Source organism: Carassius auratus, unplaced genomic scaffold (genome assembly GCF_003368295.1).
Source record: "Carassius auratus strain Wakin unplaced genomic scaffold, ASM336829v1 scaf_tig00035347, whole genome shotgun sequence".
Classification (NCBI taxonomy): domain Eukaryota; kingdom Metazoa; phylum Chordata; class Actinopteri; order Cypriniformes; family Cyprinidae; genus Carassius; species Carassius auratus.
The window spans coordinates 100,759-127,955 of NW_020526221.1; the positions used below are offsets into that span (position 1 = coordinate 100,759).

Genomic DNA, 27,197 nt, shown 5'->3' on the forward strand with positions numbered 1-27,197 from the left:
ATGTTGAAAGCAGTCGTGCTGCTTCATATTTTTATGGAAACTGTGACGTCTGTTTTTTCCCAGGATTCTTTGATGAATAGCAAGTACTAAATAACAGCATTTATTTGAAATCGAAAAATACTGTAATCTTTGATCAGTTTAATGCATCCTCATGCCGAACAAAAGGGTGAATTTCTTTAAAAATAAATAAATGGATAAAAATCTTCATTTGAACGGTACCTTATAACAAGTTCTGTATCTTTGTTTTTAGTTGGTTTGGATACACTCTCATTCTTTAGATACTAAAGCCGCTGTTATTGTTGAAATAGATGAATTGTCACTGGATTTTATAAAAGCTTTCAAAATAACTAACTACCTATGTCAGCGTTAATATCAGTCTATTTGTGATCATTCATTTTTCCACTTACGTCTTTATCCATCTCTTTTGTGCTAAAGCAGGCAGATACTTGGACAGCACATCATCAGGGTCTTCATCCAGATCTCAAAGTCCTCTATTGCTCAGTCCTGCTGGCTCTCAGAGTAACTACAATACAGGACCCTTGCTACGCTCCCTAAGGTACTGGGAAACAATGATTTAGCTGTGTGAAGGTTACTTGCTGAATTGTTTAACTATTTAACAAGTAACTAGCAACAGTTTATTCTAGTAATCTAAAGTTTGTGTGTGTTTGGTTTCAGTCACCCAGGTGAAGGGGTGATTCAGCTGATATCAATCGCTCGCTCCTGCAGTCTGGGTATTACAATCGGCGGTGGCTCCAACAGACCCGATGGCCCTGCAGTGTTCATCCAGGAAGTGCTGTCTGGAGGAGATTGTCATCGGGTGAGAGTGTGGGATCTGTAATGAACTGTGTGCACATGTTTCTATGCGCATAATCTGGGTGAACGCAGAAATCATGATTGATCAAAAACTCACGTTGCGAAATTTAGAATCTATTTAGAGCCAGCTTCACAAAAACACAGTTAAACATGTAGCTTGATCTAACACAAGATTTGGATCAAGAAGAAGAGAAAAACATTTACTGCAGTGGTTTTCGAACTTTTTGACTCCAAGGGCCCCACTGACCAGGATTTACAGCAATCTTTGATCTTTTTCCATTTGTTCATGATTTACTGGATAAGGATTAAGGATAATAATTTAAAGAAAAATGCAATGTTTTAGATATTGATATAGATATGATTTAGATACAGAGCAAGATATTAGCTTACTTTCATACTTGTTTTGCCTTATTTAAGTCATCTTGAGCCCCCTTGGAAGCTAGCTGATGCCCCCTGTTTTGGTAAATTGTGTTTTAACTGTTTAATTTTGAGAATTACAAGTGCTGAATGGCTGAGCAGGTGAGTTTGTGTGGACAGCTTGTGTATGGAGATGGTTTTGGTGCGTATTAAGCTAAATACTAATTGTAAGAATCATCATTTGTCTTTAAACAATGATAAAATGAGACAGAGAAAGAGAGAGATCAGTGGACATAAATGAGTGGGATGTTTCACACAATTCGAGGAAGTGTTTAGTCTGAGCTGGAGAAGAAACCTCCAAGAATATTCTCCCCCAAAGCAAGGATCGCTCAGCTTTTTTACACCTTACCATTAAGCTCTAACACATTTAGCCATCTTTATCGCAGAAGGGGTTCGGATTAAAGTGAGGATGACATCCTAGAATGTAATGTGTACTGTGTTATATAGTCTGAGCCAGTGCAAAGGTTTCCTCTTAAGCAGGTAGACATCTCCTACAAACCGTCTAAGCAATGTTTCCCCTGCTTTACATTGTCTCAAGTGTTTCCCCGATAGATAAAATAGGTAAAGGCTCTGCTGGGCTGTTCTGGGGAAGGGCGGTACTGTCACAGCAGACTGCAGAGGTCAGGTGTACAGAAGGCTGTCTAGGGCATCGCCCTCCCTGTGAAATATACAGCTCAGATTAGCATTCACCTACAGGACTATTGTGCTGAAGCACAGATATTCAATAGCACTTTGATTTTCAGTGTCAGATTGTTGCCCATCTGTGACACCGATTATATAAGATCACATGCATTGATTCAATGAGAGTTATCTGAAATTAACCCTGTTTTTTGTTTTGTTTAGTCATTGGTTTTAGAGTTTACTTGCATGTAAGTGGTTTCTCCAAAAACAAGAATCACTTTTATTGTTGCTCATAGTTAGGACTGCAAACATTTTTTTTTTTGTTTACAGTAAATTAGGTACATTCAAAGTTTGGGGTCAACATTTTTTTTAATGAAATGATTATCTTTATTCAGCAAGGATGCATTATATTGATCAAAAGATTTATAAAAATATCAAGCAGCACAACGGTTAAAAATGTTAATAATAAGAAGCAATGTTTTATAAGCAGCCAATCAGCATATTAGAATGATTTCTGAAGAAACGTGTTACACTAAAGACTGGAGTAATGCTGCTGGAAATACAGCTTTGTAGCAACAAGAATACATTACATTTTAAAATATATTAAAATAAAAAGTTTTTTTTTAATTTAAAATATAACGAGCAATATTACTGTTTTGTTGTCAAATAAAAGCAACCTTGGTGAGCATGAAATAAAACCTTTTTTATATCTAAAAAAAATCCTGAACCCCAAATTTTGAAGAGTACGGTAGTAAAAGAATACACAGATAAGGGAAATTTAGCAATAACTGTAATTATTAATATTTTTAAGCACATAACCAGTGTATTGCCAGATATCAAAAATTAGTCTAAAATTTGTGAGACTAAAACAAACAAAAAACTTAAAATGTATGTTTTCAAAGAAATATATCTTTAACAAAATATCAGGTGGTCAGGTGGTAAAAGTTGTAGCTCTTAGAAAATTCTAAGAGTAGTCTAAGAGTAGTTGTAATTTTGAGTTCTACAAGGATGTGAACGATTTTTACAAGTTGGCATCTCATAATTCCAGTAATTACGACATTTTTTTTATTTTTATTTAACAGGCTCTAAATAAACATTATTTTAGTTGTGTTATAGATGCACCAACAGCAAAACTGATTAATTTTATTTTGTACAGTACCCATGTGACCGCTTATATACAGTATTGTGCATCTCTAAACCCCCAATTTCTGGAAATGTTTTGGCAGCGGATAGGATTCCCAGGAATCAGAGACTTTTCCCACACTTGTGTAGTTGTAGTGTCTCCGAGGGGATGGAGTTGCTGTAGTGGTGTCCTCTGTGACATGAGGTCACAGGTCTCGGGTCTCCACCTGAGTATACAGTGGCTTATGTTCCTGCTGATCCTGTTGGCACAGCTTTCTCAAACTGAATGTCTGCCACCAATTGTGACTGATCAGCAACATTTAGTAAGGATGTTCATTCCTTTGGCCTTATAGGATGGACGGCTCAGACCCGGAGATCAGCTTATCGCCATTAACAAGGAGTCATTGATAGGAGTCACGTATGAGGAGGCCAAAAGTGTGCTCAATAAAGTCAAATTCAGGTATTCACTCTGTTCAGTGTAGCTTTATGTATTTTGATCAATGTTTAATCAGTATATTCGTACATCTTTCTTTTACATAATGTATCTTTTACCCCTGTTCTTTGCCCTTGAAGTCAGGAACCAGTGGTGGATATTGCCTTCATCCCAGGAAAAGGACCTTTTTCCAGCAGCCCATCGTTGCATAATGGAGTTCAGAGGGGGGTTGGGAACGGATACAACTCCAGCCGGTTAAAGGTTCATGTCCGATCTCCTGAGGTTAGTGTTTACTAGTGTACAGATCATGTCACGTCTTTGGCATTTCAACAACAAGAGAGTCTTGTGGCTTACATAATGCACACACTTGTCATGGTCTTTCTGCTTCATAATGCAATGCTTCATCATTTCTTCTTGTAGATGCGACGAGAGGAAACAGCTCCAGTACTTTCGTCCTCCCCGGATATCTGCCCTCCAGACATACAAGTTTCAGGTACGTCAGGACTCGTATATCTAACCCCCTTAACTCTGTCTTAATAAGCTTTGCTGCTAGTTGCCACTCATTCTCAACACCCGCATGAACAGTGCAGATTTTGTGATTTATAAGTCTCCTATTTCCCTTGTTATAAGGATATACCTTGTTATAGAGATAAGGTAATGCTCTCATTGGAATAAAAAATACAAGCATTATTTGTATTTTTAATATTAACTTTTAATTTAATATAGATATTTTGCTGCAAATTTATTGTTATTGTGTTTGTAGAGTACATCCTTTAAAATCCTTCATGGTAACAGACTAAAAGGGGAAATAGCAGTGGTGTTCAAGTGCAGGTTCATGAATACAGGAAGTAGCTGCTCTTTAGGTTACTGTACCTTGCCTCAGTGCAAGTAGCATCTAAAATGAACCAGTGCTCAGAGAAACGGGATTCTTGCAAAGCAATAATTTGTTTTCAGAGAGAAAGTTTGGGGATTAGTCAGTAGCAGTGTTTGGATTTTAATCAACGGTTACTTGCAAACTAATCTCTCGGTGCTGCGGGGTCGGGCTTGTATGTGAGGTGTTTAAATGACACAATCAAATTCTAGAAGACGTACCACAAAAAGAGAGGAAGGCCTCTTTCATGTAGAGTCAGATAGTGCTCTTATCTCAGCTCACAGCAGCTGGGTAGCTGTTTGGTACAGACTGGTTTGCCATGCATACTGTGTAATCCTTTCTTGGGGCACAAAATGGGATTGATAAATTGTTAAAGAAAGCATACAGAGAAAGCCACTTGTAATGTGTGCTAGCTGTCTACAGAATGCACGACGCAGGAGTAGTCCAATGAAGTCTTTTATTATAATTCACAAAGCAAACACAAGGAATCGAGGCGCTGCGATAGCACAACACATAGACCAAAATACAGATAGTAGCAGACAGGGGACTAAGGAACAGATAGGGCTTATAAAACACAGGGACTAATGGGATAATTAACAACACAACAAGTGGGAACAATGAACTGATCAAGACACAAGCAAGACAAAACACAACAGAGACGTGACGTGACACCACTTTAGTCCATCTTATACATATTTGAAGCAGCAGTCAGAGTGGATGTTAACATGTCAAGTCACTTTTCCAGACACCGAAATCTTCCTATGCTGAAATAATGCCCAAAAAACAATTCACACTTGTATTTCTTTATACAGAGTCCCCAGAAACATTTCGACACTGAATTCACACTTAAAAGTGGTCGGTCGTCATTCTAGTGTATTTGAATGTGTCGTGTATTAGATTAACTGTGTTAGAATAATAAAAAATAATATGCAGAATACACAGTTACTGAAATTGACTATTCTGACCAAGTTATTTTTTGTTTATGAAATTTCCCTAACATTTAAAAAATAAAAATTGATTGATTTTAACAATATATAGATTTTATTATATTGATTTATCCCAATAAACTTTTTAAAATGTGAGCTGTCAACTAAAAACAGAATTCATCATTCAGAACATTAATAATTAATATAAAAAAAATGTCAGTGGATAAACTTTTTAAAAATCTAACGATTAATTTAATTAATATTAATATTTAATATGATGCATATTAATTATAAATACTAAAACCTTAAAATATATTCCCTAAAAGCAATTATTATTACAATATAATTTTTTTCTTCTCAAGTAAATGGACCTAGTTGTAAGTATATTAAAAGAAAGGTCAAATGATATTATTGCTGGAATAAGATATTGGTTAAGAGACTATTTGTAACATTTGTAAATTTTTATTTAATGCAGTGACATTCAGAGATTTCAAGTCTGGCTTTAATGTCCATCGTCCAAACTTAGATGTGTACCATGCCCCTGTCCATCAGGCTATCCCTGGCCCAGAGTTCAAGCTTAATCATGCCCGGCTCGCCCTTGAACTCTGGATGGTGTTGTGTTTACTGGCATAGCGTGCTAATCATTTGTGACATCTATAACGTGTATGGTTCTTACTTACCCATTTATACAGACTAGCTGATTAAATCTTATAAGAATAAGGAAGCTCTGTCTTATCTGAATTAAATAGGTGCTGTAATCCAGCAAAAGCCCTTCTGGGTGTCCTTTTTAGAAAGGGAGACTAGATGGACTCAGACTGTGTGAGATCTGCTTATCTTGGTTCCTTCATGATTTGTAGAGGTATGGAGATTGTTGTAGAATTCTGCTCATCATTTTTTAACCTTATTTCAATTTCAACCCCTAAATGGTACTAATTAGTACCACCCCAGTTTTGTACCCTTATTTTTTGAGAGTGTAGGTTAAACATGACGCTATTAAACCTATGTTAAGTTCTTATGTGTCGATTTTGAGCTTGGCCCTTGGATTTGAGAAGTCGGATCATATACTCACCCCATGACCCAAATGACATGAAAACTAAAAAATAACTTTTGAAGAATATATATTGGCTTTTCAATGTAATAAAAGTGAATGGGGACTGGGGCTGTCAAGTGACTAACAACACCATTAAAGCATTATAACAGTGGTCTATATAAATCACAGTCTTCTGAAAACATATAATAGCTTTGTGTATGATACTGACTGAAATCAAAAGTTTTAAATAGCCTACAGAAATCATCATGACAAAATGCCATTCTTACTTCAGCCTTTTTTTTGCTGTATTTACTATGAGAACAATGTGAATACAGCACTTAAATGGATAGTTCACCCGAAAATGAACATTTTGTCATTATGTTGTGTGAGTCTCTTTCTTATGTTGAACACTAAAGAATATATTTGGAAGAATTTTGAAGCTGTTGGAAAGAAATACTGTGAATACTGATTGTTTACCAGCAATCTTCAAAATATCTTCTTTTGTGTTCAACATAAGAAAGAGACAGGTTTGGAACAACATGAGGGTGAGTGAATGATGCCAGAATTAAAAAAATGTTTTAGTGACCTATCCCCTTATAGATAATGTTAATGTACTCTTTTGTGATGTTGAAGCTTGACAGAGTCCCCATTCACTTTCATTATAAGGAAAACAGGTAGGCAGGGTATTCTTCAGCAATTCACATTTTGTGTTTCATAGAAGAAAAGGAATTTATACATATTTGTACAACATGAAGGCAAGAAAATTATTAAATTTTTATGTGAACCAACCCTGTTATGAGTTGCAATTCTGGTGCAACATTCATAGACGCCCCATTAATCGGGATTGTTTTAGTTGTCCTGGATTGTGTGCCATCAGTAGCACCTGTTAAATCCACTCCTCCTGGGCGAGCGTGTTGCTCCTGAATTACCAGCATGGGACCTGTCTGAGTCTGCGTGAGTCTGACGTGTCTGAGCTCGAGCTGTCAATCATGAGCGTCAGAAGGCAGATAAATCCCCTGCAGGAGCATGTCCCCAGGGTGGGGGTGATCATTTCATAGCTCTCATAGCCAGCGTTGCTTAAAAATACACGCCACTGAAAGCACTGGTGTTAATACCTGACTTTCTCTATTGCTATCTCTTTCTCCACCCCTCGATTCAAATCCCTCACACAGTTCATAATCTTTATTGTATTAATATAATACCCATTCGTTTGAGCTCCCAGACAATGATAAAAACATTTAAGGCCACGTTTTCCAATGCAGCTTATTAGCACTCGCCACTAAATGCTCTAATGTGAGTGTGACTCTTTAAGTAGGTGAATTACTGTTACACTTTCCCCCTCAGCCTCCACCGCGCAGAGACAAGCCACTGTTTCCAAACCCAAGATCTCACTGGACCCCCACATACGGCTCAAATCAGAGAAGCTCGATCTGGTAAGCCTGGTTCACACAGACAGTTTTGCATGTGTACAAAGAGCTATGCTTCATGAAATATTCTCAGCTGTCCGGTGCTGTGAATGGTAAGTTTACATTTGACTGATAATCAAGGACACGTCCTGCTGACTTGACTGGTAATATTTTCACTGACCTCACACAAAAATGGCTCCAAATAAGCACAAATTTAATTAATTATGACAATGTTTCCTATGCAATATTTCAATGGTAATGTGTTTTAGATGGTTGTAAGAATGCATATTTTATTTCCCTCATCTGAACTTGAATGAGCAGCCTACTGTACAGTCAACCGTGCAGACATTTCAAAATAAGCATCACAATGTTTTTCAAGCCTTTCTTCCTGGTCATTATTGATATTTTGTGTACATAAACTGTATCTAATTTCATTTCATTTCCATTTCCATAACTATTGTAGCTTCTGTCTGGGATTCCTCATCACAGTACGGACAGACTAATAATTTTTTTTTCAAAAAATTATTTATTTATTTTTTTTCAAGTTTTTATAGTTAAACTAAAACCATAAAATATTCTAATATTATAATTGAACTAAAGTAAATGTTAACTGAAATTATAAAGCAAATCTATAAAAAAGGAAATAAATATCTAAAATAAATATATTAAAAAAACGTATTTTAGTTTATAAGCTTTATCTTAACTTGACGTACTAAAATAACCAAAACAGAAAAAAAATAAATAAATAATGCATTGCAATTTAACTAAACCCTTTAGATTTTAGTCGACTAAAATTGTATGATATTTAGTAGACTAAAACTAGACTAAAATATGACTAAAACTAAATGGCATTTTGGTCAAAAGACTATAGCCGCATCCCAATTGATGCACTAAACACTATGCATTCATACACTATGTACTTATGCACTGTGTACTAAACCATGTAATGTATGAATTATATAAGGTTATTTTGTCATTCATAAATGGAGTCTGATAGCCCCTCACCCTTCATTGAGTGAATGAAGCATACAACATTACACACTTAGTTTTTTTGGTTAAGTGCATGATCTGGGAGTTTAAACTGCACTTTTCCTTTGTAATTTTCAGTGTGAACACACTACTCACACTATTAAAACTAAAAAAAACTTCATAGAATAGTGCATAAGTATGCTATTTGGGACGCACCTTGACTAAAACTAAATCAAAATTTGATGCCAAATTTAACACTGGTAGGAAGTAAGAAATATTATTAAGAATATTAAGAAACACTAAGAAATATTATGAATGGTCCCCATCCCAGAACCACTAGATAACATTACAAAATATGACTCATGTGACCTTAAAGAGATAGTTCACCCAAAAAAATTAATTTCTGTCATTAATGACTCACCCTCATGTGGTTCCTTACCTGTAAGACCTTTGTTCATCTTCAGAACACAAATCAAGATATTTTTGATGAAATCCGAGAGCTTTCTGACCCTCTGTAGACAACAAGGGAACTGATTGTTAAAATAGTCCATGTGACATCAGGGGTTCAACTTTAATTTTTCTGAAGCTATACAAGAATATTTTTTGTGCCCAAAGAAAGCAAAAACAGCAAAATAACGATGTTCTTGTTACCTTTCTGGGCTTTGAACGTATCAGTTGCCTTGCTGTCTATGAAGGGTCAGAAAGCTCTCGGATTTCATCGAAATATCTTAATTTGTGTTTTACAGGTCTTACAGGTTTGGAACCACATGAGGGTGAGTCATTAATGACAGAGTTTTCATTTTTAGGTTAAGTATCCCTTTAACCTGGTGGCCCCCATAAGGCCTCCATAAGGCAACCAGCTAAAATAAATCAGCTGCTATCATCTTCAACTCATATGAGTGGATTTTCTTTTAAACATTTGAGATAAATAAATACTTTTAATTTGGTGAATTAATTAAATACTTTAATTATCTACATAGTTTATGATTGCAGTGGCATGTGCCAAGTGCTTTTCCCTGTGTTTTTAGTAATCGCAGGATTGGACCCAGCAGTTCAGAAAACCAGGGGAATTTAAAGGGTTAATCCCCACTGAAATCTGAACCAGTGACTTCAAGAGGAGCCTGTGTCTCAGTGCAAAGTAACTGACAGAGCACTTATGCAGATAACCTATCATAACTATCACAGATCTCTGTCTCTGCTATTTGTTATGGTGCAGTTGTTTAGCAGAGATTTAATTTAATCCCTCTGATCCCGAGGCTGACCCTAATCTACCGACCCATTAATAGGATTAGGTCTCAATGGACGAGAGCACTTAAATGTGGACTAGAGGCACAATGCACACAATATTAAGTGTTGCACGAACAGGTATTTGACATGAATAAAAAAATTTATGCGACTTTATGCTGTTTACTCCTCTGTTTGTCTCATCTTTAAGTAGATGTTTTATCTGGAACGGGACAGTTTTCTTGCCATTGGTGTTTGTACCGTATATATTACTTTTGTGGCAATATCAGATTGTAGGTTTGAACCTAATCTGATTAGCCTTATTAACGTCTTTTGAAGTCTTATGGACCATAAGCCTGGATTTATGGTACACTACCGGCTTGACCTCTGTTACCACACTGCCCTCCTGTGTACATAGCTGTAACATTCGTTTCAAGCTTGCTTGGATGCTGTACAGTTGAAAAAGAATCAGTCATCAGTATATATTTTGTGCTTCTGTATACATCAGAAATATAGATACATCATATATATTTTGTGTTTCTCTGCTCTGAGCAGTAAATTCAAAACAGCGTTGTAATAAATATATTAATAAAAAATGTAAATAAATAAAAATGAAATGTTGTTTTTTTTGGAATATGAGAATGGCATTGCAGAGTTTCAAAGGTGCAGGATGTGGTCGAGTAGGCCCTGAAGCACTATATTGACAGTTTGTTCATTTTACAGGCTCTGTCGTACCTGGGTCTGGATGTAACAGATGAGAAGCAGCGGCAGCTCAGAGAGAGTCTCACTACAGACCCTCAGGGAACGGTATCGTATGGAGGTATAGACACATCCTTTACACCTTTATGCTGCACACAGCTACACCTTTATACGTGATCCTTAGCCAGTCAACTAGATAAAGAAAACAATCACAGTCATTTCGGATGTGGACTGCAAACCATTTTTAAAAAATCACATATTTCAGTATTAAAAGGGAGTCTAAAATAGGGGCCGTTTTGATCTGAAGTGCTATTTGTAATCATTTTCACTTCTTTTTCAAATTACAAGCATGCACACACTTACATTATGTTTTTGCACTACCCCTGCAATAAAAGCACATCCTGTGCAAACATCCTTGAATGAGTGGGGTTTTATATCATATTTAATTTAACTGCTTAGGTTTTGTCGATTGTTTTAACCAATTCAGTGGTTGACATTTTAAGATTTAAAGTTATGATTATGATTTTAAATATTTTAAATATATTAATAGAAATGTATCTTCATAAGTAAACTGTTTTCTATGACTACCACCAACAATTTTTTTTTTTTTACAAACCTAAATAAAACAAACAGGTTGCATGACAAAGAAAAAACTTACTGCATTTTTGCAAAAAAGAAGTTGTAGTTTAGCATGGAAATGGGGCAGAATTGAACATTATTGAAATGACTGTAATACTAATCTCTCTAGCACTCATTGCTCGGATGCCAGTGATTACCGGTGCAGCTTGCGTGCCTAAGGTTCCCAACCTCTGAAATAACCACAGGAAATAATCACATTTTGACAGGGACGGAAATACCTATTCTGAAAAGGGAATCACAGTCCATATTTGGATATTTAGCTCGAGTTTACACTTTGAAACACTTAGAATGAGTTTTTAGAGACAGATTGTCTGTCGGGGGGGGGGGGGGTATTTGGGTTCAGTACAAACTTAGACAGCTAAGTATATTTCCAGGCTGCTTCACGACAGGGAGTTACGCTCCTCAGCAGGAAGATGCCACCGAGGCAAATCCTGATCAAAGTGCTTGCAGTGGAGCAAGAGTTCTGCCTGTTTTCTTGTACTTCAGCTGTGCAAACACTTTGAGCAAGGGCACCTGAACATAAATATTCCCTCTAGACGCTCTTTCTCATGGAATATTCTGGATAGATTCTGCTGAGTCACAGGTGAAGAGAATATATTGCACCCGTTTTCTGTGTAGCAAGCAAATGTTGACCTGAAATCACACATGTTCAAATCAACATAGCAGAAGACTTGATGGTTTTGATGTTGTAATTCCTTACGTGCTTTTTATGTTTGTAATGCTATTCTTGGCTATTTCTAACTACGCCTCTGTTTTCTTAATAAGACTTTGTGGAAGCCACCCGCAGCGTTTATCAGGAGAAGCTGGAGGAGGCGGGACTGGGGCAGGGTCCCTTCATGTTCTCCTATCAGGAGGCAGCTAGTTTGATGGACACTTCTGCCTTTCATTCTCCGGTAAGTAGACCCGCGGGATTTAGTAGTGACTTTGATTGGGGCTAAACTCCAGCGCAATCCTCAGAGCACCTCCTCACATTGAGACTTCACTTTCTCCTGAAGTTGAGCATGTCGGGAGATTTACTTTGCATTCTTAAAGGAGCTTTTCTGCTGCTCAGGAAAGTTATCAAAGCTGTCTTTTAAGCTCTTAAAGGCTTCAGTTGTCAGAGCTTGCCTGTTCTGTAGCCTGCGCCTTTTGGATACGTCTCGCATCGATGTATGAGCCCTGAATTGGTCCTGGTTTTAATGTTCTTTTCAGATCTGAGAGGCAGGGTCACACACTTATGAAGGAGTGTCGCTCTCTCTTTCAGACCTATGAGTCAGAGTGCAGCTACAGCAGCGAGGAACTGGAGGAGTTTCAGACTGAAGTCAAACAACTCCAGCTGCAAATGAAACAGCTTAGGGTCAGTACTGATTAATCACTGGATTGTGTTGCAGAGTCCACAGTGAACACTCATTAAGTTACTCGTAAGCTGACCTGTAACTCAGTTAGGAAATACAACATAATACATATAGTTTGAAGTCAAATTAAAATGTTAGTCTGACTGATTCAAAGACATACAAATCTTCTTAAGAAGCACAAGTTAAACTGATTATGCTTTTTTTTTCTGGAAAGTTTTTCTTTCATACCTTCATTAAGTATATATATATATATATATATATATATATATATATATATATATATATATATATATATATATATATATATATTGATTTTTAGTATGCATCACTATATCATTTTACTGGAAATTGGATATAAAAAAGAATAAATGCATGGACGAATCATTCTATGAGATTGATATCATATATTTAGAAAAGAAAAAAACTGCATTGCATGGTGATTTTAGGTTTGAACCCAGCTTGACTTTTGATTACATTTTGCGAGACAGTGCTGAACATCTGTGCAGAAAGGTTTGGTGACATGAACATTTATTGCAATGATCTCAGGTGTTACTGAAAGACACAGAAGACAGCAAGAAGACTCTGGAGGAAGAACTGCAGAAGACGGCTGAGGTAATGCCTGCAGCATCTCAAATAAACACGATTTGTGTCTTAAATGCCTCAAAATATGCCATCCACATATTATCAGGCATGTGAGCTGTCTTAATACATCAGCACTTTGTGCTGGCCATGTGACCTCACTATATTTGTGTATACCAAATATAAGCTATAAGCACATAAGCATCTGAACTTGTTCAAACATTTAAGGGCCAGATTCGCGTTAGAGCGCGGATCCATGAAAGCGCCATTGGGAGGGGAAGATTCTGTGGATGATTTACTAATAATGCACATATTAAAGAACACAGACGCAACATCTCATTTCCATAATGACCAGCACAATCTACCAAGAGCTTCGCAAATTACATTACCTCTTGCTTTAAGACTTGATTTTTTGGGGTGTTAAATAATGCCACAAATACCAGTGAATTGACAAGCGCAAATCCACGATTTCCCACTGTGTGTTTTAGTAAATCCTGACAGTAGTTTTTAAACGCCAAATGAGGGTTTGCGCAGGCACAGGCTGACAGTAAATCTGGCCCTAAGACTTTTCTCCACTCATCGGTCTTATTTCCATGTGTATGGATGAAACAGAAGGCCACAGCCACAGTGGAGGAGAATAAGTCTCTGAAGAGCAAGCTGCAGGTGGCAGAGGCCGTTCAGAGACAGACTAACAGTGCCGAGCAAGACTATGAGGAGGTCATTCAGCTCCTGGAGGCTGAAATCAAAGATCTGAAGAACCAGCTCGCCGGAAACAAACCGAGAGGCCTGGAGGCTACCAAGGTAAATCTCTCTGTTTGATGAAAAACCATGTATATTGTTTTTAAAAAGATTTACAAGATGACTGAAGGCTACTGTTATGCAGTGTAACACAGTCCTGTTTGCGAATAACAAGTTTTAAACAGTGCTGTTTTGGTATTTGTATAGTATTATGAATTTTGAATGATTTTTCATTTATTTTAGTTTTAGTAAATTTGACATTTTTTATTAGATTTCTTTTATGTATTTAACTTTATATAACTTTAAGTTTTAGTCATTTTAGTACTTGGAGTACTAAACTATTTTATTTCATTTCAGTTATTTGCTAAAGCGACATTTCTAATTTTTTACACTTTTTCATCAAATAGTTACATTTCAGCTTCGTTTCAGTGAATGAAAATGATTTTGAATGGTTTTAGTAAACTATAAATGGCCTGGTTTTAAAGCTCTTTTTCTTCACAGGAGGATGTGATGGAGCTGAACCGGAGGCTCAGCATCATTGACAGCCAGTTAAGAAGGTCTGAACTCACACGGAAACATCTGGAGATATCCAACAAGAAGCTCCTTGGCTTTGCACAGGTAAACACAAACACATTTTTTGACTGAACCCTTTAGTTCACCCAGAAATGCAAACTAGGTTATCATTTACTCCCTCATCTCATTCCAAACATTCTTCTGCTGAACACCAAAGAGGATTTTTTGAAGAATTGTGTTAACCGTACATGTAGTTTTATAACAAAGTTCGGGAGGAACAGTCGCAGTTCATTAACCTGATTAACACAAGTGGAGGCCAATCAGTAATCAACCCATGATAAGGTATAAATGACAGCAGAACCTACCTCTGTTCATTGACCGTTTTCAGCATCCCTCCTCCACCCCATTCTCCTCACCATAGATCCATCTACTCTTACCACAACCGGGGGGAGTACTCTGGGTTCGGGCCTCATCCCGAGCTCGGAGCCCTCCACCCGGACAGCACGCCAAATACGCATAACCTTACTGAATTAATATACGTAGATGTGAACTCGTGAAAGTTACATTGACTTCCAGTGATGTCCAACTGTGTACCAATATTCCTCAAAAGATCTCCTTTTCTGTTTAGCAGAAGAAACAAATTAATTCATGATTGGAACGACGTGACAGAATTAGCATTTTTGCTAAAAGTCTAGATATCAGTGGTGCTTTAAAATTTGCGCTGTGTTTTTACAGAATGTCCACAAAGTTCTGACTAATACCAGCTTATTTGGGATGGAAAGTGGGTAAGTTTGTCAAGACAGACACAGAGCGTTGCAGTGTGTCTCCCGTCAGAGATCACGACTTCCCTTCCTCCTCCTTCAGGTGCGCACGGCCGTCTCCGGTGACCGACAGTCCCGACACACCCTCCCCGATTCCAGACCCCGCCTGCCAGCTCGCAGCTGAGGCCAAAGTCCTCGTAGATGGTGTCTGCTCACTTTGCAGTGAGGATCACAGTGAGTGAGAATCCTCTCTCCTTTAGTCTGATTGTTTGAAGCCCCATCAGTCTGTTCCAGTGGAGTGTGACTTACATAATCTGGATAGATTGCATTAGGACAATTTCTGGACTTTTTACTGTAATGAAATCATTTGAACTTGTGTTTTCGCACCTGCGATGGCATGGTTATTCACTAAATGTCTGGTTGTTTGGCAGCATTAGCGCAGTACGTAGAGGGAGACGTTGTGAAGGCTGAAGAGGACTGTGATTCAGAGTGAGTGGCCGTTTTTGTTGTGTTATAAAGCTATCAGCATTTTTCCCTTCAGCTCCTGCTGTCAGCTGAGTTTAGCTCAGGCCAAATATTCATTTCACCGTCACAAAACCCTTGGCAATAACTGCTAGCCTTGCAAAGTCTCTCCGTTAACCAGTTTGACAAGGAGTTTTGAAAAACACCACAGCAGGGGTCACGTGGCCCATGTTTTAGATATGCAGAGTTTTAAATCATATTAATCATGCTCTTTTTGACATGAGAATCAAGGGCAGTCTTGTTGTAGGGTCAATCCTAACAAGAGTGCATTTCAGAAGATCCTTCGAAGTAAAAGTGGTTTTATTAGTTTTACTAGTCTTTAATTATCATCCTGAAATGTTAACTGTATTATTGCTAAATAATTTATTTACTGAACATGCTCTGTACATTTGTTTACTGGTATGTATGTGTTTCTTTATGTATTATAAAAATAATAAATAATTTAATGTATGAAGCATGTTCTTTAACTGTATATTTACTGATGAAATATATATATATAATTTTTTTTTTTTTTTTTCATACATACATACATACATACATACATATGTATTTCTTTCTTTGAAAAAAAATGCACATTTATACTTATTCATATGTGTGTGTTTAAATAGTATTAAATAACTAAATATAATATAGTATTCATTAATTAAATAGTATATTTAAAAAAAAATAACATTTACATTTTTACGAGCTTATTTCTTATTGAAATTATACGTTTTATTATATTTTATTATTATTATATTAAGCTTGAATTATTTCAGTAATCATTTTTTTTTTATCAGAAATTTCTTAATTTAAACTTTACCTGTTCTTAAAGTCTAACAGTTTTTGTTATTAATGAAAAAAGGTACAACAGCTGTGCATTAGTGTCAGCCATAGTGTGTTTGTAATACTGACTCTGAATGACTGTTATGTTTTACCCCTTTTTAACTTCCGAAGCTCTCACTGTGGAAAGTGTGTACTCTTAGGGGAATATGGCAAATGCATATCACTTCTAAATAGAACACAATCGCAAACATGCTTATGAGAATCTTCATTACATTAGAAGATTAGAGAGTTGCACAATACCTCACCTAACCTGAAATAATTCTCTTTTTTTCCCCTCTAGCCTCATTCAGTGGCCACAACCTCCTGTCCTCGGGACTCCCGCAGTAGAGCGGAGAGGTCAGTAGAGCATCTGGGATGGACAGACAAACCGGGCTCATTCAGAACACCGAGGTCAAACCGCAACAGTACTGTGGAGAATAAGAGACTGTGACGACTTGCAGTGTGGTCTGTACTCTTTCAAAGCGGTTATCAGACGCCTGAGCTCTACTGATCAAACTCATACTCATTTTTGAAAGCAGTCCGTGTAGATATTTAACATGTAGCAGTACTGAGTGTCATTACATAAAGGCAGAAACCAAAAGAGGGAATTATAATCTGAATCACAGACGTCACTGTTAACAGCAGAGGCGACTTTGAGATGCTCAAATGTGATTTCAGCTGTGTCTTATAACACTTGTAGCAGATGAAGCAGTTACCACACACAGTTAAGAAGATGATCTCATTTCCCCATTTCAACGACTGTACTGAAAACACATGTGGCTGTGCAGCTGACCTCTCTATTAGAGTTAGGTGTATTATACAGTACATGTATTACATTTCACCTAGGGATCTCCGGGACAGTCCCCACTCTTCATCATTTGATATGATGCTTATTTGTATCTGTTCTGAAAAGTGCTATGATGTTTTCAAGATTTTATATTTTGGGTCCAAATCTTTTATTATTCAGAGACACCTAGACACGCTCGCTTCCAAGTATGTGCGCGGTTGCCGTCATAGACCTTGTAAATCTCGCCGTCGAACCCTTCGATGTCCTCTTCATGTCTTTGCCGATCATGTCATGTCTATGCTGGGACGCATTTGCGTTGCAGGTCAGTCCAAAGTCACCCAGCATCCACTGCATTACGATCAGTTATGGTCTGTTAAGTGCTTTGGGGGGATCCTTCGTGGTTGGTTTCGTTGATGGACGTTGATTGCTCCATCTCGGCGTCTTTGGGACTATACCGGGGGTTTTTCTTGTCATGGTACTGGTGTCGAGTAATGGGAGTCATATTGCAGTGTGTCAGCTGAACAATGCTCACGGTTCGGGTTACCGTTTTCATAAGCACACTGTATTCGACTGTTTTGTCTTGCTGTATAGGATCTACAGTCACTTATATCAATGTGTAATAAGCTGGTGTCATTCATGTCCCGAGGACAGAGGTGTACGGTTATGCAGATGCTTTGTTGATATTAATAACAGCAACATGCTTTGCAAATGCTGACATGTAGTCCTGTGATTTAACTAGATTGCATCATATGTGTGGCCTAAATATCTTTCTTTTAATGTTTTTATTAAAGTCGGAACAAATCAAGTGTGGTGTGGTTTTTGTTTTCGTATTTCATGAGGTGGAATTCAGTACAACAGCGCATAGATTTAACAAATACTAGAGGATTTGTCTGTCATTTTCAGATCCACTATGGTAAACAGACAGCCGTGCTCGTGCTTGCGTGTCTGCAGGAACAGCAGTGCGTGTGTGCCATCGTTGAGCCAAAGCCGGCGCATGGTACAAGATCTGAAACATTTATTTGGGTACCAAAGGTTGCATGCCGACAGTTTTAATGCTTATGTAATCTGCAACAGCTTGCATGAATCTTTTTTTTTTGGTTATATATGACTATGCACATCTGTACGGTTTCTATTATTATTATTTGACCTTCCAGTTACCTTTTAATGGTAACATGCATAGCCATAGGTTCATCACTGTGTTGGTATACATGTATACACATACATACAAACACATACCATTTAAAAGTTTCTAAAAAGTTATTTTTTTAAAAGGTTTTTTTTTTTTACTTCGGTCTTTAATTCTGACCGAAGCATCATTTGTTGATCAAAAATACAGAGTGATAACATTAACAGCATGAAATATTACTTATTTACTAACAAACATACAATGGAGAAAATTAAGGTGAGAAATGTTTTGTTAATCTGCAAATAAACTTGTTTTATAATAATTATAATTTAAATGTTGCATTTCTGTTGGAAGAAAAGAATAAACATTTTAAGAGTAACATCTTTTATTAAGTCAACCATTAGATCATATTTTCCACATTGTAATAAAAGAGCTAGACCATTTTACTACTTCATGTTAATTTCAAAAGTTGAATTCAAAACTGTAGCGCAAAAGTACAAATCACTGTGGAGGTTTGATATTTGTACAGAATAAGCCAAGGACGACAACAGTTAAAATTTCAACAAATAACACAGAAAACCATCTTTAAATGAAGGTATTCACTGCAAGTCAATTTTCTACAGAATATTTTGTGCAAACGGACACTGGCTTAGTCAGAGCTCAAACTCATAACATGGGAAGTGACACCTGAAACACACCACCAGCCAATTCTAATCATTTCAGAATAAACTGAAAAAAACAAAATTATATATATATATAAAACAACTCCAATTTACTCAGAGAACACAGTGATAATTTCATTAAAACTTTAGTTATAAACTAATAGTTTGTCCTGAAAACAGAAAATACATCAGACTGTCCACTTGTGAAGCCACCAATGTTTCTTTCATTTTACTATTAATATAGCACAAGTGTGCAATAAACGCATATTGGTATTTTATGATGCAGTCTTAAAGTGAAGTAGAGGGTTCAGCAAACCTACTGCCAAACACAGGGTCAGTAATGCTGGTGTGTGAAGGGCTCCAGTCAGAGCACAAGCAGTCCTTGAGCGCCCCCTCCTGATGTGATCTGTGACCAGCTGAGTGCTACAGCAGTGGATCAGAAAGGCCGCTGCAGGAAGGAGAACGGGGGCGAGCCAACGCTCCGCGGACTGTGAAGATGAGAGTCATAAGAGCCCGGGGTCATGCCCACTACCAAATCACCCTGAGGAGTTTCTCCATGCAGAAAGTCATCTTCCTCCTCCATAGACCCCTGTGAGAAAAGATCACAGTGTTATAGGATATTCTCTGAAGAGGCTAAACTACTGACATGAGCCAAAAAGAGTCCGTTTTCTTATGATGGTTAAAAAAAAGTGTGCATGAATTTGCAAACAAAATTAAACTCAAAAAGACAAAATATTTGAAATATTGAAATGGTCTTTGTAGCCACTGTGAATGTGCATCACCGTTATCACTTGCTTCTTGGGCACATCTATCATACAATCAGACGGCTCCTCCCACACCTGATAGATTGGCTCAATGAGTTTTCCAGAGCTGTTGTGCAAAATAAATAAGAAATGATTTTTAGTGAACTGGCGTTCCACGGCTGAGTTTGACAGGAATGAGCAGGAATTTGTTACCTTTTCAGGAGATACGGATCAAAAGGGAAGAAGGTATCCAGAGGGTTTGTGTTAGTGGACACCGAGTTTCCGCCCGTTGAACAGCTCACCACTGGCAACAGGTTCCGGTTGTTTCGCTCAATGATGGTGTAACAGAAGACGAGCTGGTACTTCCTGCCAACAGATGGGTGGGATTTCCCTCATTTGTCATGCTTTTATTTCGTGCAGTTTTGTAAGCCGATGATCGATGTGTTGTGCTGTACCTGGTGATGGCTGCAAACATGTTGGTGACAGCAGGTAGACAGACTCTCAGTGGGTTGAGCTGGCACATCACTATACGCTCCAGATTCAAGCCCTGGAGATACGCCAACCCTGCAGAAGGGTCGAGGACAAATGACACAGAAAATGAGAAGTCTGGTCAAATGCTTTTGTATTTATGTTAGTTTTCATTTCATTAAAAGGTTTTTGTAAAAAAATTATAATAATTGTTTTAGGACTAAAAATTATTTTTATTAAATATTATGAAATATTAATTTAAGGCATATTTGTTAAGAGTTTAATTGTACATTTAAATACTGAGTAATATTAGTGATATGTACTACTGCAGTGTTAAGTTTATGATTGGAGGTTTCGTTTAGGGTTAGTTTCACGTAATTACGCATAATTTACTGTAATTACTATAGTAATTACATGTAACAAGGACACTAAAATAAAGAGTTAATATTAGTGCTGTCAAACCATGAATCGCATCCAAAATAAAAGTTCTTATTTACATAATATATGCATGTGTACTGTGTATATTTATTATGTACTGTACACACATACATATATATATATATATATATATATATATATAAAACACACAAGCATGTATACATTTAAGAAAATGTGTTTGTATTTGTTAATATATTAAACATACTGGTAAAAAAAATAGCCTGTATATCCTGAATGCACAATAACTTGCTTTAGATAAAAGTGTCTGTTATATGCATAAATGTAAATATATTTATATATGATCTAATTTATATGAATATAAATAGACACACGTAAATGCATGTAAATATTTTCTAAATATATGCTGTATGTGTGTGTCTTTATATAAATATAATAAATATACACAGTACACACACATATATAAACAAAAACTTTTATTTTGGATGCGATTAATTGTTTGAAAGCAGTATTTAATATTAATTTTAATTTGAAATTATAAATTAAAATGTTGTTGTGGCATCACACAACATTTTACACCCTGAACTGACCTTTTAACAAAAATGTTTCACTGCTTAATAAATATATATATATATATATATATTTATTAAGCAGTGAAACATTTTTGTTAAAATACTTTTTATAAGAAATATTTATAAAACATGCCAAACTAAAAAGTTTATTATTATTATTATTTATGACCCCCCCAAATACTTGAATGAAATGGAAATTCAGTAATAAGTCACTGTTTGCACGATTACTTTAATAAATTAGAAGATCAGGGCAAAACAATTGTGTAACTGACCCAGACTTGAAACAAGCGAAAAAGATTTCAGCATCTCAAATGATTTTGACACCAGTGCTTCACGCATAAACAGGTCAATTCCACATGTACTGACCTTTCTTCATATTGCCCTCCAGAATGGCATTGTGTCTGAAGATGAGTGTGTAAAACACAGCCTGGCAAGCTGTATAAAAAGGGCCGTGCAGATTGACGTCACAGAATGCTTTGGATCCAGCGTCCTGACTGTCAATGTAAAGGTGCAACCAGGGAACCAGCAGGTCCAGACAGGCCTTGACTGTCCTGTGGAAGAGAGGAAACTCTAGCTCCAGTTTTGACATCTAGGTTTCAAACCATGTGTATCTGCGTCCAGTCAACCCTTTTTCTTTTCCAGACAACAACAAAGAGACATTAATGTTTAATTAATTAATCGTGGTCACAAACCACTGCCAGGAAAGATGATTAAATATTGAACTCTGTTGCATTAGATAGAATAAAACTGCATGATAAAGGTCACATACGATACTGGCAAAAACTTGGCTCTTGCCAAGAAGCTGCCCATGTATCCAGCAGCGGCTTGTCTCAGGATGGAGGGCTGGTTGGGGGCTTGTAACATCTTCCATAAGTGATCCAAAAAAGCTTCAGCCAACCCCTAAACAAAGAGATTAGAGTTAAGCTTCAGTTTATGTTTGTTTCTTTGAGAATGAGTGAGAGTTGGGAACCCACCAGGCGGAAGCTGCACAGGTAGAACATGTAGTACTGCACGTGACAGGAGGCGTGAGTGGGGAGCACCACCTTATCAAACACCCACATCAGGTCTCTGTATACAGCTTTGGTTTTCTCAAGATCTAATGAGCCTAATGAGATTGAAACAATGATTAAAAAAGATTATATATTTAAAAAATTAAGATAAAAAGTTCAGTTAAAAATGCACCATTTATGAATTACGTTTAATGCCTGTGCATTTTTAAGCACTTCTTTACATGCAAGTATAACCACACTGGCTAACACAATTACAAACAGACTACTGTTCAAAAGATCTCTGGACATTCTTCAAAGTCTTGTATGCTCATTATTGATGTATTTATTTTCTGAAATATACAGTAAAAATGGTAATATTGTGAAATATTGTTCCTATTTAAAATTACTGCTTTCTACTTGAATATATTTTATATGTAATTTCTTCCTGTGATGCAAAGCTGATTTTCAGAATCATTACTCCAGACTTCAGAGTCACATGATCCTTCAGAAATCATTCACAGATAAACTGATTTGGTGATTCTTATTCCTTTGGATGTTAAAAACATCTGCTGTGCTGCTTAATATTTTTATGCAAACCGTTATGCATTGTCTCAGTATTCTTTCAGGAGTAGACAATTTCAAAAAGAACAGCATTCATTTGAGACAGAAGGTGTTAGATGCATCCATGCTAAAATAAAACCATTCATTCTTTCAAAAAAAATCTTACTGAGACCAAACTTAAGAATGGCAGTGCATTTTTCGTTCCTAAAAAATGACTCAATGTCCTAACTGAATTTTGATTAAACATTTTAATTAACCAACAGCCCTAAAAACAACTTCTATGGTTCATAAAATGGTAATATCCTGACCATTGACATGGCAAATGTCCTTAATGTAAGCCAGCAGGACAGACATCATTGTGTCCAGTCTCTCTGCGACAGGATGAACCATCACAGCTCCATCAGGTCTCGATGAATCCTCCTCTTCCTCTTCCTTATCCTCTTCCTGAATAGACCACACAAAACATTACATTAAAACGACTAGGATATAAATAAGTTACTCCTAAATTAGGGCTTAATTTGGTTCCTCATACAAACCGGTTATTGTTGCTTTCAAAGTTAGTTTTTTGATGCTTTTGCATCTTTTCTGAAGCTTGAAATTTCATTGCATGCAAAAGAGTGATTACAGTGCATTCTTAAAGATTTCACGATAGAAGGCAAGTTGTTTGGAGTGACATGAGGCTGAATATATGATGATGACTGAACTATCTGTTTAAATAGGTTTTGCATTCACACGTTTGGTTTTCTGAAGTGTTTTGGACTCACCATGTCAAAGAGGCATTCATCCTGTGCTGCTCCATTAGCATCTTGCTGAGCTCCGCTTTCCACTTCTTCAATCTCACTCCGTGGTGCACTAACCTAAATATCAAAAACAGCCGTCAAACCGCCGCACAGCTGCAAAGCTTTCAGTACAGAGACTGAACACGAGTCCCTCACATCTAGCGTCAGCATCTTGCTGATGATGAGCTCTAAGATGTCTCTCCTCAGGTCAGGGATGTAGACCGAAACTCTCAACAGGTTGTGCACGTAACACTCCTGTGTGGACACACAACACGGCCTCAGAACAAATCACATCACGCATGCATTGTTATAGCCTTTCCACAGAACTCACAAGTGTTCTGGAGGATTTCTGCACAAAAGGGAACTTGTCGGAAAGGATCGGCATCAGGAATCGACTGGTTCTGAAGGAACAAATAAAGGGTTTATTAGTCACTGCTTCACTCTGCTACGCTTTGGGAGGCTTTAGAAGACACTTACGATGGAACATATCTTGCAATAAGCTGTAAGGCTTGATGGCAATGATCAAATGTCCTCGGCAGATCTGTGTGGATTAAAAACGAAACAAACAATGAATCATGGTGCAAAGTAGAAGGTATATTAATAGCACAGAGACAATTTCACTGATTGACAGGAATGGATAATGACTGCAAAATGAATGCTTGCATTCAGAAGTTTGGAAGAAAATTTTATGCTGCTCACCAAATCCACATTTATTTAATCAAAACCGTAAAATCTAAACATTGTGAAATATTATCATCATTTTATACTATGAAACATTTATTCCTGTGGTGGCAAGGCTGCCATTACTCCAGTTTTCAGTGTCACATGATCCATCAGAAATCATTTTAATATGCAGATATGATGCTCAGGAAACACGTTTAAAACATCTGTTGTGCTGTGGATCATAAATCCCAGTATACAACTACAAAACAAATACAATAATCCAAATTCAATCACAAAACAAGCAGGGGATATAAAAAAAGTGCACCAACTTTCATCTTCATCATCAGAATCTGAAAATGCCACATTTCCTTCTTGGACTCGTATTCTCTCTGAAAGAAGAAGAAAACAAAGCGTTATTTCAAGTCATCTGAGAAATATGAACGGCGTGCGGCATTATCATAATAAATCTTACTTGGTGCAAAATTAGTGACGACCATTCTGAGACAGGCTCTGAGATAAACGGTCTGGGCCGACACCAGGTTACTCAGAAAAGCCAGATATTCTTCCACCACAGCCTGACTGCGACCGAGCCATGGCAGCTTCTGTACGGGGAAACACCTCTTGCATTAACACACAGTCAAAATCACCAGACTGCGGCTGTTCATCATTTAACACAATAGTGTTTCCCTCACCAAAACAACATGTATCAATTGCTCATGATCTTTGCCAAGTTGAGTAACACAGCTCCTGAACTCCTGCAGCCAGTTGATAATCTGAGCGTCCTACAACGAGACACAACACACGTGAGAAAGAAGAACATTTCTGTTTAACGCACAAACGTCAGGATTCTAATGAATCATTTAGACTGATTCGTGATTCGATTCGACTGATTCAATTAAAAGTGACTCAGCCGATGAAAGACTTTAGGGCACATAATACAGATTTATTCCCCGTTCATAGCATCTAAGGATTTTTAGGTCCCGTGATTTTTTTACACATGTCTTGACAACACAATCTTAAGCGTGGAAACATTGAAATTGCGAACAACACTTGCCTTAATATCAGGATCTGAGAGTTGATGTTTTATCAGTTCATAATCACTCGTGTCGCCCTGTAGATGGCACATTAGACATGTCAGGGCATGTTTTACAGACAGTGACATCTCATTAGCTTTATACTACAGCGTTATTTACAATCTCACCTTTTGTAGCTTCGCTAATGTATTGGCAACTGTGCCTCCAAAACGCACAGTTTTCTTCGGAGGAGTGTTGAGAAAATCTCGGTCCTCAATTTCCATTATTTATCACTAATAATTTTACTCTGCGAACACAAAACAAAACGACGTTAAACTCAACTAACGTCGACTAAATCCGCTGCACCTTTCATCGTGTAACCTAAACGACGCACACTCGAGAAAAGACACAATTAAACCATAGAGGCTGTGTGAAGATAAAATAACAGACACTTATAGACTGCACGGAGTTATTAAACGGACTACACCGCGAGAGTTAATAGATCACAACTCACCCAATAATGTTTATCTAGAAAAAGTCTATAATTAAATCCGGCATTATACGTGAGTATTATGTGAATAGTCACATGCGTAACCATGCCGAGCTCTGCGCGACCGGAAGTGCTGTTTTGTTGTCACGGATTCGGAAGTAGCGTGTTTAGTTCAGTTGTGCTCTAGAAATGAAAGCTCTGCCACCTAGTGGTTTGAAGTGTGATGACTTGATGAACGCTTGTTTTGCATGCAATATTGACGTTTATCAGGCCAAGGGCCCCTTGATGAAAGAGAGATGAAACAGGTAGCACGTGTTATATTGTAAATGCAGTATGTAGTCTTAACATTACTCTTTTTATAAAATGCATTCACGTGGGATGTGAAATAGTTAACTGAGCTTTCATTAAACCTGAATGAAAATAGTTTAAAAACACTGTATCTTCTTTCATGCTCCACAGAAACAAGTCCCACAGGTTTGAAATGGCATGAAGGCGAGACAATGATGAAAGAATTTTAATTTTTGGGTGAACTATTTTATGTTTAACATTTTATGTTTTATGTTTAACATTTTATGTTTAAACATTTTATGTTTAATAGGCTGCAATATTTTTAAATAAATAAAATTAAAAATAAATGTATGCATTTAGCAGACACTTTTATCCAAAGCGACTTACAGTGCATTCAGGCTAAAATTGAGCCCCAGGAACACTTTTTTATACATTTGTGAGATATCAAACAATAATTGGTGGACTCCTTATTGAAGACCACTGGCACATATATAGGATTCCAGAATTTTCTTATGGTTTTGTAATGAGAAGGATGTCACAGAAGAAATGTTCTCTCATCATAAGATTTGCTCTGTTGGACAGGACTACAGATCTTTTCCAGATTATTTGGTTAGATTAATTGTCCAAAAGTTTCAAACAGGCAGTTTTTAGTGTTGATGCATGAATGCATCTGGAATCACATAAAAGGCATTTGAGAAATAAAGCTGTACATCCACCTGAAAGCTGCATATAAATATCTGGAAAACTGATCTGAATAGAAAGAACAATGTTGTTGAGTTAACCATCACACTGTCTGCCACCCATCTGGTTCGTTTACACCTGCTGCTTCTAAACTGGTATGAGCAAACAAAGATAAGAGGAAGCAGACCTAATAACACTTCTCAATGTCCAAAGGTTGTTCACTATATGTACAAGATTCAATAAAAGCAGGACACTAGAACATGTCCGGGTTACAGCCGCGCTGTTTGAATCTCAGATATAAAACAGACAATTAAATGTAGGAAAATACATAATTGTTTTTATTTTGTCATATAGCCATTCTTGTTAGTGCATAATCTCAAAATAGCGTATAGTACAAAGCACAAAACACAAGATCAATCAAATCAACAACATGTACAAAATCTAATTAAATTGTAAACATTTTCACAAAAAAAAACAAACACAAAAAATATTCCAACAGTAGAGAAAAACAAAAGTAAGTTTAGGCAATGCCATATTGTCAAATATCCTCTTCTGTGA

The 27,197-nt window shown here is 36.9% G+C and overlaps 2 protein-coding genes across 4 annotated transcripts in view; one reads left to right on the top strand and one right to left on the bottom strand.

Annotated features, from left to right (window-relative positions):
- LOC113081925 (syntaxin-binding protein 4) overlaps positions 1-17,746 on the top strand; it is a 39,316-nt gene extending 21,570 nt beyond the window's left edge. For 2 of the 3 annotated variants that reach the window (XM_026253844.1, XM_026253843.1), the window contains exons 7-22: positions 436-556; positions 676-817; positions 3,327-3,433; positions 3,547-3,688; positions 3,827-3,899; positions 7,578-7,666; positions 10,556-10,652; positions 11,936-12,063; positions 12,414-12,506; positions 13,051-13,116; positions 13,696-13,884; positions 14,323-14,439; positions 15,070-15,119; positions 15,199-15,329; positions 15,527-15,584; positions 16,723-17,746. In XM_026253844.1, the coding sequence (XP_026109629.1) occupies positions 436-556; positions 676-817; positions 3,327-3,433; positions 3,547-3,688; positions 3,827-3,899; positions 7,578-7,666; positions 10,556-10,652; positions 11,936-12,063; positions 12,414-12,506; positions 13,051-13,116; positions 13,696-13,884; positions 14,323-14,439; positions 15,070-15,119; positions 15,199-15,329; positions 15,527-15,584; positions 16,723-16,786 (1,667 nt within the window). In that variant the 3' untranslated portion in view covers positions 16,787-17,746. The remainder of the gene's footprint in view (positions 1-435; positions 557-675; positions 818-3,326; positions 3,434-3,546; positions 3,689-3,826; positions 3,900-7,577; positions 7,667-10,555; positions 10,653-11,935; positions 12,064-12,413; positions 12,507-13,050; positions 13,117-13,695; positions 13,885-14,322; positions 14,440-15,069; positions 15,120-15,198; positions 15,330-15,526; positions 15,585-16,722) is intronic. The other variant, XM_026253845.1, reaches the window with a different exon arrangement.
- A 962-nt stretch (positions 17,747-18,708) lies between these two features.
- Positions 18,709-25,820, bottom strand: LOC113081922 (RNA polymerase I-specific transcription initiation factor RRN3-like). Its single transcript, XM_026253838.1, has 18 exons — positions 25,695-25,820; positions 25,369-25,487; positions 25,222-25,278; positions 24,860-24,949; positions 24,640-24,769; positions 24,497-24,556; positions 23,982-24,045; positions 23,836-23,905; positions 23,661-23,759; positions 23,490-23,582; positions 23,034-23,169; positions 22,150-22,280; positions 21,945-22,075; positions 21,542-21,726; positions 20,195-20,303; positions 19,953-20,105; positions 19,779-19,866; positions 18,709-19,585 (listed from the first exon to the last, which is right to left on the bottom strand). Exons 2-18 carry the CDS (start codon positions 25,462-25,464, stop codon positions 19,433-19,435), a joined length of 1,845 nt encoding a protein of 614 aa, XP_026109623.1. The 5' UTR covers positions 25,465-25,487; positions 25,695-25,820; the 3' UTR covers positions 18,709-19,432.
- Between the last annotated feature and the right edge of the window lie 1,377 nt (positions 25,821-27,197).

Excerpts from the sequence above, each read along its gene's own strand:
- LOC113081922 (XM_026253838.1), bottom strand. The coding sequence starts at position 25,464 with ATGGAAATTGAGGACCGAGATTTTCTCAACACTCCTCCGAAGAAAACT. Across the intron at positions 24,557-24,639 it reads CGTCACTAATTTTGCACCAA|AGAGAATACGAGTCCAAGAA; the intron begins GTAAGATTTATT and ends TTCTTCTTTCAG. Across the intron at positions 19,586-19,778 it reads CCAAGAAGCAAGTGATAACG|GGGTCTATGGAGGAGGAAGA; the intron begins GTGATGCACATT and ends CTTTTCTCACAG.